Source organism: Centrocercus urophasianus, unplaced genomic scaffold (assembly GCF_019232065.1).
Source record: "Centrocercus urophasianus isolate 14NV4802_14NV808 unplaced genomic scaffold, USGS_Curo_1.0 seq_21, whole genome shotgun sequence".
In the NCBI taxonomy this organism is placed as follows: Eukaryota; Metazoa; Chordata; class Aves; order Galliformes; family Phasianidae; genus Centrocercus; species Centrocercus urophasianus.
Window position 1 is genome coordinate 12,069,193 of NW_024884767.1, and position 14,962 is coordinate 12,084,154.

The following is a 14,962-nucleotide window of genomic DNA, read 5'->3' on the forward strand; positions in this document are numbered from 1 at the left end:
TGCTCTTCGCCGCATCACTAGCAAGAAAAACTATGCAAAATACTTTACACATTTCTTGTTCTCCTTATATGACTGTAAGTTCAGAAATGAAGAATTAGCTAAATCCTTTTTTTGGTCTAATACAGAACTATTCACCAAAACTTCATCTCAGACTGACATGAAGAGGGAGAAAACGTCACTGAATGGAGAGGGCCTTAGTTTAGGGTGTAGGGAAATACTGCAGTACAAAGTGATTTTTTCCCTCACTTATCACATCATGCATAAATGATAAGTTAATAAGCTATCAAAATATTTCCAACAGTAATCACAAATGTAACACAAATGAGACAATAATCATGAGAGCTGGCGAAAATCTTTTTATTTTGTAGCAAAATTTTAAATATTAAATCTAGTAGCGTGTACATTTAGTCATGGCATATTGAAAGAACAAGCATATGCATAACGGAGTAATGTTTTTTTCTTCTAATTCTGTTTTCCCAAATCAAATACACCAACACCTAATGGACTACAGCAGAAACTCTTTAATTATACTGTGGAAAACACTATTAGTGCAGAAATGCTTTTTATCAGTCTGTGTAGGTCTTAGTGCTGGGTTGGGACAAGCGTACACATATACATGGCAAAAATTATACGGTGTAATCTATTACTTGTATAACTCCACTTCTAGAAGAGAATTTCAAGATCTATCTCCAACGAAGGATTCAGAAGTCAAGTTTCCACCTAAATGTCTGTCCAACACTGTAATCTCAAGCCCTCTGAAACCTGCTCAGCTACTGCCTAAGGTTACCCACATTCACCACCTGCCTTTCTTTGAGCCCAACATTCCCAATGCTCTTGGAGTCAGGAGACGCTAGGACCTGTGCAACCCTCGTGAGTTGGCATCGAGACATTTAGGTCTCTGCCTGCCACTGCCAGGGCAGTGTAAGAAATGTAGCTTAGAATGCCATCATGTTGAGGCAGCTGCTAGTTCTGTGGGTTCTGTCTAGATGCAAATCATAGTTCTCACAGAGAAAAAAGCTCTGGGGCTGTTATAAAATCAGAAACTATTTCAATTTATAATACATTGTTTATCAGAACTTGGCAAGTCTATTTTAAATTGAATAGGATGCTACTAATAGGATAACTGTGGATTACCTGTAAAACATCTTGAGCAATAATCTCCTACAGTAATAACACATCAGCTTTCCTCTGCCTTTTCAAATTCACTTGTTCAAATAACTCTTTCCAGCTGCTTCCTAAATTTTACTTTATGCCATATCAAAGATCCTAACATATTATTCATACAAAGTTATTCACAAATACCAAATTCGATAGGGCAGTAATTTCTGATCCATGATCTCTGTATTGTACTGCCTGTCAGAATACTAAAAAAATACTATTAGCAAATAACCAAGCATCATGATCTACTCTCAGCTAATGTCAAGATTTTAAAAATAGTTTTAGGATAAACACATTTCTACAGAAAATCATCACACAGAATAAAATTGAGAATTACTCATTACAATTACTCTAAGAATTTAAATTTCTCTCATGTTCTATATTTGCAAGGTTAACATATCTCCACCTGATACAGGTAGCATTATGGGGATACTCAGTAAGGTGGAAAGCTGTCTTAATGCCTGAATAATATTATGTGGTAAACATGTGAATAAATAATAAATATCTTTATGCTGCCTGGATTCTCTGTATAAAACTTGTGATTACCACAATATCAAAATATTGGTTGGATACAAAGTTCATATACCCATTAAGCCTACTTAAATGTCTATAAAACATCTGCATAAAGTTAAAAATAGTATTTCATCATATCTTAACTTAAATTACTGGCAAAACACTAACTTCTAGCAAAATAAGACTGAGAAAGCTTTCAAAGCATTAAAAATTTAGGACTGCATGCAATGCAGGCAAACATTCACATAAATTTCCCTAATTTTGTACAAGAATTCAGTATGAGTCATAAAACCATATCATCAGTGAACGAGCTGGCTGCTGATACAGAAGCATGCATTGAGTGAGCATGCAGCCGGGCATCTAGGCAAGGTAAAGTTCAGCTGTTTGCCCATTTTTGTTCATGACTTTGTGCTCAGAGAAAGCACAAGTCTTACTCCTACCTATCCAGCTAATTTATGCTTTTAAGGTGAATGACATAATTAGGAAAAAAACCCTTTCTATTAATTCAAGTGCAATACATATTATTTTCCTAATTTTTTTTTCATTTCTTTTTCAGTGATCTTGAAAAAGCAATGTAATGCTCTACATACGTGCAAGATGCAATGATATCTTGTCTTTTAATGAACTCTAAGGTCTCTTGACAAGCTAAAAATAAAAGTGATTTGTCATTCTTATATAAACTAATCTTGGAATTTCCAGCCTGCACTAGACAGAGAAACATTTTACTTTCTCTTTCCCAGAATAGAAGACATTGTTCCACTTTATGCAAAACATCTCCATAAAGAAACAACATTCCTTTGATTCTAGCGTGGAATTTGAAAAGAAGAATTTGCCTATGAAAATTTAAAGGAATGTTAGAAAAAAATGATCATGTAAGCAGAAAGGATTCAGCTCCAGCAATTTGCAGTGCCACCTTCATCTCACAGACAGTTTCTTGGTACATCTGAGATGCTCTGCTTTGAAATTTGGGGAAACACTCAGTATTTTTTCTTTGTCTTTCCTTTGTCTTTCTTGGTTCAGATAACACATAAGAAAACTAAGGGTAAATGCAAAGTAGAATTGGAAAAAAAAGTACAAGACTGATAATAATGCTACACTCAGATAGATATTCTCAGTGTAAATGTTGGTTCATTTCTCATAACAGTAATACCTACTACAATATTAATGGTAAGAGAAATGAATAATTCAAATCTGTGATCCAAAGAACATACCCTTAAAGGCTGTGTGCTGTTGAAGAGTCACCCTTTGCATAGTATTCAAGATTCACTTCTTGTATCTGAGAAAGTAACCATGCATTCAGAAAGTATGGACATACAGTACGACCTCTCTAACAAAAGTGCTCTACAGATGAAAGCAGGCTGTCTTATCTTACTTACTGGGAGGAAAAAGTATTTTTATTTCTAGACATTTGTCAGGCACTAAAGAATACACTGATGCATAGCATTCCCCAGGATTAAAATGTCTGATTATATGACTATAAGATTCCTACTGAAAGAAGGGAAAAATTTAACTTGGAATAGCAAATTAAAGCTTACTGAGGCATATATTAATCTTACGCTTTATTTTGCAAACAAATAAATTGCAGTAATTTTAGTATTCTGAGATATTATGAGTTGGCCTCTCAGCATCCAAGCAATGATGATCTTATTCCTACTATACACAGATTTAGAAAAAAACACATTTTCAACACCTTAACAGCTGAAAATGATCATGACATCCAATTAAAAGGTGGAACAGATGTCAGTCATGACATGCCCCAGTTTAAACCCTGTAAAGTGAAATTGTCATCCCTCAAAAATTCCTCATGACACATTTCTTACGGCTTTAAGGAAAAAAAAGCAGAATCGTTTATTACCAAATTGAAGCATATAGTAAGTGTGCTACAGTGTTGCATACAGTGTTCAAGGGCACATCAGTGTTCATTTTTTCTGCTGATTTATTGTACATTTTATTGTACATTTATTGTACTTCATATGATCCCCATTTAGACATTTCCTAGCTGAGATGTACTTCCAGAATGTTCAGTCTCCTTACATTATTGTGCAGTGGCATTTCTGAGAGTGGATGTAATTCCTGTATTCAGCAAGTTGCTTCAGGTACATACTGGATGGCCATCTGTGCATCTCTACGAAACTGCGCTCCTCCACTAAACAAAGCAATAAATGAATTAACCATAATATATACACAGGCTGCAAAAATTTTCACAAATTTGTTTAAAAGCATCATGGATAGAAATGCAAATAAAATAGTAAAGTTGAAATTACTGTTGTCCCTTTTGTCTAGATCTTACTGTAGTATACACAGTGTAAAAGTTTTTAGATGTTGTCCTCTTGCTACTGCCAGTAATAAGTATGTTTCATAATAAAACAGATGTAACACTTATTAAAGAGAGAAGGAAGATCATCCTAAAGAAGAATATTCTTTATCCTCAGAAGATAACTAAACATGGGAATCAACCACAGGAGCTTTTCATGCTGAAACACTACGAAGGATGGTATTTCAATTTCTATGCCAATAGTTTGTCTTGAGACTACAGAAAACAAGGTATAGAGGTCAGTTAACAAGTTAGCAAGATTTTTGTCTTTCATTCCACATTTTCTGTCACTGACACCATAAAATCACATAACAGAGTCATTAGTCACAGTACTTAGGTAAAATCTCCTTGCCTTTGCACAAGTATGCATTTTCATCCCTACACTCCAGCCATACCCAAATCATCTGGCACCAGTCTCAGACCAAGTGGGACAGAGATCAAAGTATGGAAGAGATCTTGAAGAGCAGTGAGGCAGGGAAGTTACATCAGTAACAAGCAATAGGAAGGTATATTAGGCAATAGGCAATAGGCAACATCTTTCATTTATCTTCTGCAGAATGCAGAGGTGCCTTTGAAGATTTCAATATTTCACCTACAGAGAAGGTAGTAGTAATCAGCTCCCTCATGATCCACTGTTCTCCTTGAAACTGGTGATGATGTTATGTGATGATGTTCTGAATAATACAGGTCACCTGCCAGTAACTGCTGCCAGCTACCAGTGAGTTTCCATCAAGGCTGTGCCTGTTAGAGTACTGGTGTCCTGCAAGCTAGAACAGAATGTTTTAACCTGGTGCGTATGTTTTTACATTTGCACCCTCATTTCTTGCTTCCAGGTTTCTCAGTGCAAGTTTGATGGAGTAGGACATGCTGATCTCCCAATGAGTTGTATGGAAGTGGCTCATAGGAAAGAGAAAAGCAAAGGGAAGACTACATAAATGCTGATAGCAAACTTCAAGGACTACCAGCCAACTCTCTGGATGCCCTTTTCCCACAAGTAGATCCATGGCTGTTTTCCCAGAGGCTGAGCCAACTGGGTACCAGCCACAACCAGCAATTTCAGAAACCTCCACAAACCAACAGCTACACCAGCTCTGGGTGCTTTACGCATGGTGGAGGCAGGAAACTCCAGGCAATGGCTCAGCAAACATATGGCATGGTGATACTCTACAGCTCATCCCCAAGTTATTCGGGCATTGTCAGAGCATGTCCTGACTGTAGACACTTCTACAGTGTCATAGCAGGCTTGTACAGACTGATACACACCTCTGTAACTGCATATGCAAGCAGAAGCACCCTTACAACTTTCCACAGCAGAAAACAATCTTCTAATAAAGATTTTACTGCTGATATTGACAGTGAGAAACAGCATCAGCCCTAAAACCTTTAGAAAAAACTTTCCATAGATCAGTGTCCTGTCTGACAATGCTCTGGTAGCACTAAGAAGTAATTTGAGTGTGAAAAGTCAGTGAATGTTCAGTGAATGTGGACTACTCTAGGGATTACCTATGTAGGTCTGAGTATCAGATGCAGCTGTGAATGAGGTAGTAGCACCTTTGTAAATACGATAAGAGGGTTAGAGTTTTCAGTTTTCTGAGTCAGAATACAATGGGGGAAAACAAATGAAGTAACAGGCTGCTTAACAGGCTGTCCACAGAGGTTGTGGAGTTGTCATCCCTAGAGATGTTCAAGAAACACATAGATGTGTCACAAAGGTACATGGTTAGTGGACGTGGTGGGGGTGGGCTGACAGTTGGACTAAATAGTCTTAGAGGTCTTTTCCAACATTCATAATTCTGTGATTTTATGATTCTAGTAACAACAGCCCCATATAATTTTTATCCCACTGTAAAGTGGGAAGGTAGCTCTGCCTAGATGAATCCTTGCAGTGACCCATAAGCGACTGGGTCTTTGTTCTCTTGTACATTAGCAACAGAAAGCCAGAGGCAGCTCCCAACTCCACCAAACTGAGGGAAAAACCTGATTTCTACACATTCACGAGAACCTTAGAGTAGCTGAGATTGTAGCAAATGCAGTTCAAACACACTCTGACACCTGAATCAGGAGGCAGAGGATCAAACCATGAGCCTCCATGTGAATTATTCACCAGCACAGCTGCTCTTCTCTCACTTATCATTCAATTCTGACTGTACAAAAAGGGTGTTTCAGAAAGAGGGCAGATGGCCCACTGGAGGATGAAACTCAGGTCCAAATAAAGCAGGAAGGACCAAGCTCTCCTTTCTCTGTTTGTAACAATCAGAAGCCATCGGTCATCACACATGTATGTGAGTCCGAAAGTCTTACATATTTAAGACTTGCAATATGTAGATTTTGCAAACGAGGAAAGAAAACTTTTAACCAATTTTTGTTGAAATGGAAAGAGTTGCACCTGTCAAGAACACACATCAGAGTGACAAAATAAATTTAAAAAAATGGACAAATCTGAAATTACATGTCAGGATACAAACTCTGTATTGGAAAACAAGTACCAAATCCCTGGAAGAGTTTAGGTTTATTTACTTCAGTATTTATTAATTAAAAGTTAGTTAGATTTCAAAACATCTGCTGGATAGTACCACGAGAATCCTGTTGTCTACCTACAAAAAATTCCATATCTTCAAACAGCATGTATTGGGAGTGACTCAATAGTTTCAATAATGGGTACAGGCTAAACAAGATTATATGCATGAGTGTGAAAGGGATGTCATGTGATGATCAATGTGCCCAAGCTGATTCAGAGACAGGAGGGATTGGCTATGCTGGTCATCACAACAGGAATCAAAAGACAAATGTATGAAGTGCTTACTGTGCTGCTCTTTATGTGTCTCATTGTGAGACTCACAATGAGGTGGTGGATCATCTGGCTCCAACAGATTTTGGATTGTTCTACACAGTATATCGAGAAAAGTCCTACTCATAATGCAGAAATATTATCTGTATCTCACTTTTGGTCTTAGCAGAATTTTAAAATTTGTATTTTTAAGAAGTAATCTGGAAACAGCTACCTGAAAGATCTTGAAATTCAGGCTTTTGACTGAAGATGAGGTAGTTAGTGGCAATAAAATGAAGAAGCCAAGTGGAAAGGCAATCGGAATTGTGAAACTGCAAGAAGGAAATACAAACAATAATTTAATACTATTGAGTCTAAAAGAAAAGAGAAAAACAACCACACTTCCCATGACAAAATATTTCAGATTACCACTATTATCATAGCATTCTATTAAATAAAGTTTTAACAGGAGGAGTTGAAAGGGACATTGACAGAGATATTTAAATGGGCACAGATCCATGAATGAACAATAAAACTGCTTCCTCCAGCTGTCTGAACTAACCCCTGGGTCTCCTTTTGGTGATGAATCTTGAAATGTTTGGCTTCTGTGCAGTAGAAGAGCTTCAGAAAAAGGAGCGTGAGGAAGATCCTCTGCCTCCACTTTGCTTCAGTGTGCTACGTAGCTCCTGCAGCTTTAATCCATCAGGAGCAGAACTGAATCTGGGTGTTTCCTCCTGTGTGAATGTGCTGGGTGCACTCAGATTGTTTGGACCAATTGATGAGACATTTTAATTTCTGGGAATCTCTACACATTTACTCAAACATAGGCACAAAAGGAAAACATTTTTTAAAGACTGCTTTTTAGAAACTACAGTTTAAAAAGCAGGTTGCTTATATAGGTACCTCCCAGATGTGATCATTTAAATTTGCTTTTTTCTCACATGAATGAGGCATGATGCTATTTCTTCTCCACAAAATCCCATTTCTGTAAGAGAATATCTTTCTTGAGACTTGTAAACATTTTGTTTTTCTCTTTTGATTTCTAAATCAGCCCTTTCTCTATTTGGTTTCTTCCAGCCTTTTCTTTTCACTCAATATCTATTAATCAGGTGAGATTTTCTGTGGCATTTGGATATAATACAGTTTACCTTTTCCACTAAAAGAGAAGGTAGTGCATCTTCAGTTGCCTTTAACATTCTCTTTTGGCAGAAATTAAGCTTAATCACTGCAATGTGTCATTGGTGAAGAAAACTGCACAGAATATGGCATGACTGCACATTCTGCAATAAAAGGCTGAAGAAGACTCTTTTTTTGCCACCCTTGAGCCACCAGAAATTCCTGTGCACCAGATTATAAATCAACACTTGCCCTCAGAAGTGAAATTGTTAAGTTAATCAATATTTTAACAGTTACTTTAAAAAAAAAAATCTCCCCCTCCCTCGCAGCTAATAACAGTGAACATATATATACTCTTCTTTATTATAAGAAAGTAATACCTTAGCTTTTTTGAGCAAGCTAACAATGCTGAGACTTGTGGATGCCAGTTCTCTGCTAGGCATGCTCTGGAGCTGTGTGATAATGTAGAGCTCACAGATATGCTGGAGCCTCATTACTTGGTACATCTCCGCACAGATCAAGAGGGACATAGCTTGGAGAATACTGGCTGAAACAAACAGCAGAACATCAGTTACACATACTTTACTTATCTGAGAAGATGACTGAAGGTGCTTTTTACGGACTGATCTTTTAAACATTTAATGACGGACGCGAAATCAAAATGCTGTTGTGTTTATTTTTCATTACTATCATTATAGGTTAATTTCGTCACTATTTTCCTGGTAAGGTATTTAAATAGCAGGAAAAAGGCTAGTTGGTAAATGTTTAGAGGGCAAATATAACAAACTGTAGTCAATTTCATATGTCTTGAAATGCTAAGTCAGATGCTGCTGACCTCCTTAAAACTAGTGATAATTAGAAAGATGAAAGTTTGTAACTTGTCTTTCAAAAGAAAACATCTGTAATACTTAGAAAATACAATCAAAAAAGAGACTGAAGAGGAAAGACAGCAAAATTATTTTAAAAATGCTGTAGAGATTGTGTATTTAACTCATTGGATACTGAAACGTTAGGAGGACTGAAAAGGGAACCACAAAAAAAGACTAACAGCAAAATAGAATTATTTAAGAAGAAAAAAAGAAACAAAATTACATACAGCACCATCATTCATTTTGTCAAAGGAAGATTATCTGTAATTAATTCACATTTCATGTTTAAGAAGGCTTTTCTTCTCATTACAGAAGATAAAAGATAAGAAATAAAGAAATTTAGTTCATTATTCTTGACAAATATTCCAGTTTAAATATAATTAGAGGTGCTTTATATGCAAGTAAGATATTAATGTACACCAATGAAGTATTCTTACAAGCTAACTTTATTTATATAAAGCATCACAAAATATATGCCAACAAAATTTTGAACAAAATTTTGACAAAAATTTTGAAATGAAACTCAGAATTCAGATTAGAAAGTAATACTACTTTGGTGTAGAGAGAAAATTCAGAATGTTTTAGTGGACAAGAAACAGAATTTCACACTTTTTATTCAGTTTTGCTATGTAAGCATAAAATGATTACAGCACTGCCCTCTTGGCATATTGGTTTTAAAATCAAAGAATCATGGAATGGCCTGGATTGAAAAGGACCACAATGATCATCCAGTTTCAACCCCTCTCCTACGTGCAGGGTTGCCAACCACCAGACCAGGCTGCCCAGAGCCACATCCAGCCTGGCCTTGGATGCCTCCTGGAATGGGGCATCCACAGCCTCCTTGGGTAACCTGTTCCAAGGAATACTCGAATAATACTTGAATTACTCTGATTTATTTTTTATCACCAACATTTTTTTGTTGTTGTTGAGATATTATCCAGCAACCTACTGCTATTTCTTAATGCAATAAATGCTGCATCACTTTCTATCCATTCATTTTTAATAACTCAACATGGAATAATGTATATATTTTAAAATTTTCTTACCTGGACAGCAGGAGTCGGTATAGAGATACTCTAGAAAGGAGAGGAAAGTGTCTTTGGAAACCCCATACACTGGAACCAGAATACTATTTGCTTCTAGATAATTACCATTAAACATAGCTGCCATTACCTCACAGCGAGCTACCAGAACTGCTCTGTGGGCTGGTACAGTTGCACCTGCAGGATGCAAGAGAAAAATCCATGACAAGTTTATACACATGGTATGATCTTGATGCTAAGTCTTGCATTTTTTCAGACTGTATACACATCAACTATGATGATTACGAGCAATTTTTTTTTTTTAAATTAAAAATATCATATAGATAATAACATTTTCATTTTGTGCCATTCAAGATGTTTACATTTATCTAATAGCCACTAGCAAATGCAGGCATCACACTATCAGATAAGATCCTGAAGAGAAATACCGAATTTCTTATTACAATTTGCTACTAACAAGTGTTCCAAATAGGTCAACATTTTATCAACCAGAAACACTGATGTTCGTTGCATGTTCATCAGCAACCCAACTGGTAACAAAGTCCAACTTGCACATAACCACATAAAACAGGGGAAGGTAACGTATTACAGATAACATTCTGTTTAATTCATTTTATCAACATAAATTTATGTAGACCAACTCTTTCACCTAGAAGTCGTTTCTTAATCATTATCTCTTGAAAACAGTGGTCATACATTATTCCATTTATAATATTTACAAGTGAATCATGCCCTCCACTACTGGAAGACACAGTAAACAGCGGGGTTTTTCAGCCTCCTCTCGAACACACCTATCGTCCAAGACATCAGTGCCAACACACAGACTTCCTCAGAGTTCAGCTGAACTCAGCAGTCCTGCTTGACAGACAAACATTGGCAGGACAGCAACCACGAAAAGAATGAGGACTTGAGTCAGAGGTACGTGATTTCATCAGATTGTAAGAAACATGCCAACTGACAGCTAAGATAAGTACAGCACGTGCGCCTACACAGAAGTCAGTTTTAATTTCCTCCTCAACCACAACCTTGCCACCTACCCAACATTTTCATAACATCTGCTATTTCCTCATTTTTGTTCTCTTTCTATTCACTTGTGCTTCTTTTTCCTTTCCTCCTGAGCTGCACAACAGACTATGCTAAATGGAGTATCACTTGGTAATTACTCAGTTTTAGTGTAATAATTGCGATTTTTGAATTAGTGAAAAATCCTGGAAGATTTATCAAATTAAAAAAATAAGCCTACATTACTGGACAAATGCGCTTTTTTAAAAAGGTACAAGTTGAGTCAGTTGGCAGTAATTTTTTTTCTGTAAAATATACAATAGTAATACGGTTTCATCGAATTCCCACAGGGACTTTCAGGAATGGGTCACTGAGCTGAACTGCTCATGTCATCAGATTCAACATTAGGATTTTGTTCTCATTTTCAAAGATTATTTTTTTAGCTTTTACTACATTATTAAACAGAACATTTAGAAGGAATCTGCCTGTTCCCATCTGCTTATTTTTTGAGAGATTAATGTTTCGTATTTGGCTCTGAGATTTGAATCTAAAATAATTAAACAACCGTTAAACTCTAAAAGACCACTTCTGCATGAAGAGTGGGCATGAGAAAACCATTAGCATTTAAAACACAACCTAATTCTTATTCTCAAAAAACATGCATGTAAAAAATCTTTCTATAATCTTTTTTGCATTTAAGAGTGAAGGCATTTTTAATTTCTGAAAAAAGTCACCCATGAGACAGTGCTATGATGTACGGTCCTCACAGACTAAAGGAGAGCTGAGGGCTGTACAGAAGCGTCTCCTCATTTTGCTAGGCTACCAGAAATATGCATAAATCTGAGTGGTACAATCTGTACCAACACAGGCAGACAACACCAGGTTCAACAAACTGCTGAGTGTGGACACTGCCCCAAAGCTTCCATTCAGACAAGTGCTACTGATAAGCAAAAAACCGTGGCAGGAAAGTGCACGCATTTTCTCAGTTTTGATTCAGTTTCTGTCATTCCCAGTTCCTTTCAGAGAGGAGAATTGCTGGTGACATGGAAGAGTAGAGGTACCTTGTATTGTGAAGATGACATCTGCCAGGACAGGCGTGTTAAAGAACAGCCTGAGCGAGGTACTGTACAGCCGCTTTATCTGGTGAGATTGGCAGTCCCGCAAACTGTTTACCTGCAAATTAAATTATAAAAAAAGTCAGCATGTACAGTTGCCCATAGGAAAAAAAGAAAAAGTGATTACAAAATATCATTTATGTGAGGAAATTAAGCAACAGTCTTTCACTATCTATTTTATGTAATTCTACCCAACAACATCCTTCACATCTGCTACTCTGCAACCCTCCTTACCATTTCAGCCCCAGGCCCAATTCATTTCTAGTGCTCAAAGTTTTGCAGAAAAAAATTTAAACATGAAATAGAAGTATTCTGAAAGTATAACAAAAGCCTTAAGTAAAACAACAACAAACAAAACCCAATCCCATATCCCCCTCTCTCCCTCCCCCACACCACCCACCCCCCCCCTCCAAAAAAAAAAAAAAAAAAAAAGTTGGGTTGATTATCTTACAAGATTTCAGGGCTTTTTTTTTTTTCCCTACACCTGTGAACAGTTTGTCTCTGGATGCTTAGTCTGACAAGACTACCTCTGAGAGATCAGAAGCTTGGAATAGCTCAGTTACTTTTGATCTTTATATTGCTGATCTTGATTTCAAGACAAGATGACTTCCCATTTACACTGACAGAAACACTGTGTGCAAGTGCTAAAGTTGGGGAATATATAAAAGCTATAAATAAATGGCTGTTAAAACTAATGCTATACTGCAAGTTTCTATTGGCACAATTAACTAAATGTAAACAATATTTTACTGCAAAGTCATTAGCTGAATTAAACACCTTAAGCAATAGGCAGATTTCTGCATCACATTTATAAGGGAAATCAAGTCTTCCAGTCTCTTGCAGAAGCAAAATTTCTGGCACCTACTCAGGAAAGTAAAGCTCCTCTGGACAGCCCTTACTACATGAGAATTAGGGACACATCATCATACTGTTAGACAGCGCATGAAGCTATAAATAAAGTAATCCTTTAGGGAGATCTACTTATGTGCTTTTTAGTGGTTACATTCATTCAGCACATGACCTCAGCATGTCTATGCTTCTGTGTTGCAAATTCATATAACAACCTACTTGCAAAGCAGTAGAAGACCAAGTAAACAAAACTGAGCGTAAAACGCAGATTGATGAGGAAGAATTTTCTGAGAACTTCTGTAACTGTTTCTACATTTTTCTGGGCAGAAAAAGACTGGATGAGGTTTAACAAAAGCAAGTGTAGAGTCTTGCATCTGGGGAGGAATAATTGCATGCACCAGTACAGGTTGGGGGATGAGCTGCTGGAGGGGAGCTCTGCAGAGAGGGACCTGGGTGTCCTGGTGGACCAGGTTGGCCATGAGCCAGCAGTGTGCCCTTGTGGCTAAGAGGGCCGATGGCATCCGGGGGTGCATTAAAAAGAGCGTGGCCAGCAGGTTGAGGGAGGTGATCCTCCCCCTCTACTCTGCCCTGGTAAGGCCTCATCTGGAGTACTGCGTCCAGTTCTGGGCTCCCCAGTACAAAAAAGACAGGGATCTCTTGGAAAGAGTCCAGCAGAGGGCCACAGAGATGGTGAAGGGCCTGGAGCATCTCTGTTATGAAGAAAGGCTGAGTGAACTGGGTCTGTTCAGCCTTGAGAAAAGAAGACTTGAGAGGGGACCTGATCCAGGTCTATAAATATCTAGGGTGTGGGGGGCAGAATGGTGAGGCCAGACTGTTTTCAGTGGTGAGTGGAGAGAGGACAAGGGGAAACGGCCAGAAACTGCAGCATAGGAAGTTCTGCACAAATGTGCGCAAGAACTTCTTTACAGTGAGGTGATGGAGCACTGGAACAGGCTGCCCAGGGAGGTGGTGGAGTCTCCTTCTCTGGAGATGTTCAAGACCTGCCTGGATGCCGACCTGTGCGACCTGCTGTAGGGAACCTGCTTTGGCAGGGGGTTGGACTCGATGATCTCTGGAGGTCCCTTCCAACCCCTACAATTCTGTGATTCTGTGATTCTGTGATTCTGTGATTCTGTGATACATGTTACCCTAAGTGTGTTAGATTTACCTTCTCCGGAGTTTTCAGGATACATTTAACTTTCTCAAGCACATGTTCAGCTTTTTCAGAATCTTTCAACTTCTTTTTTATATTTTCCTCTAATCTCTCCCACTGAAAAGCACCTGTAAGAAAACCAGGTGAAGCTGACTTACAAATAGACAAGGCACAGCACTCAGCAGGCAGAGAAAAATTGCTATCAATGTCAAAAACATCCTGCAGAAATGACATTTTTTGCACATAGATCAGCTGGATATTTTCTCTTAGGAAACAGAAGATGTAGTTCTGCCAGTCAAGTTTTCATGATAACTTAGAGATGACTTTTACAGTGATGCTACCAAGTATGGACAGTGTGGTTGAGGCATCGGGAATGTTTCCTGTGTAACTTAGTCTGGGGAAACTGGCTTAGCAGGAAGATTGGACTAAATCATCTCCAGAGGTCTCCATGGTTCTGTGATTCTGTGATCTCTCTTGCTTTCAGAATGGATTTCTGTGATTCGTCCCATCTCAATCATCACATATTGCAGGAAAGCATTCAGTACCGAATGCTTTACTGTCTATGAGACTTCCATAGTATCTGAATTGCTTTGTAGGTGCCTCAACCAGAAAAGCTCCATGTGCAGTCATGTTCTGAATACTGGTAACTTAAAAAAGCACATGGTTTACAACAGATTTCTTTCTCTCTGATTTTCAGAGTCAAACTGATGGTACTCTGTTACGTATCTCAATAGCTTTTTTTCAAAAATTAATCTAAGCTAAATATTTCAAAAATTGGTCAGAGTTAAAATGGCCTTCTGATGGCCTGTGAAGGCTCTGAAGGCCTAAACTGTCAAAAAATTATTTGCAGTAAATAATATTATTGCTAAACCTGAGCTGCGGTTCAGGTGGCAGTGGTCAAAGGAAAAATTATGGAAGCACCAATTTTATCCTTGTACACTTTGCTGTGGTAGTTTCAAAGACAGTTGGAGTTTTTTGGCATCTTTCAATTGTCTTGATGGCTAATCTCATTTAGGTGAGACCACTGCCTATATTTAATTGATAGCAAAATACTTGGAATGTA

At 37.7% G+C, this 14,962-nt stretch overlaps 1 protein-coding gene across 3 annotated transcripts in view; it reads right to left on the minus strand.

Annotated features, from left to right (window-relative positions):
- Positions 1-342: 342 nt before the first annotated feature.
- The window catches only part of RHOBTB3 (Rho related BTB domain containing 3), a 30,963-nt gene continuing 16,343 nt past the window's right edge, over positions 343-14,962 (minus strand). For 2 of the 3 annotated variants that reach the window (XM_042822784.1, XM_042822783.1), the window contains exons 7-12: positions 13,915-14,027; positions 11,844-11,955; positions 9,784-9,957; positions 8,249-8,415; positions 6,988-7,084; positions 343-3,817 (exon numbers count right to left, since the gene is read on the minus strand). In XM_042822784.1, the coding sequence (XP_042678718.1) occupies positions 3,702-3,817; positions 6,988-7,084; positions 8,249-8,415; positions 9,784-9,957; positions 11,844-11,955; positions 13,915-14,027 (779 nt within the window). In that variant the 3' untranslated portion in view covers positions 343-3,701. The remainder of the gene's footprint in view (positions 3,818-6,987; positions 7,085-8,248; positions 8,416-9,783; positions 9,958-11,843; positions 11,956-13,914; positions 14,028-14,962) is intronic. The other variant, XM_042822785.1, reaches the window with a different exon arrangement.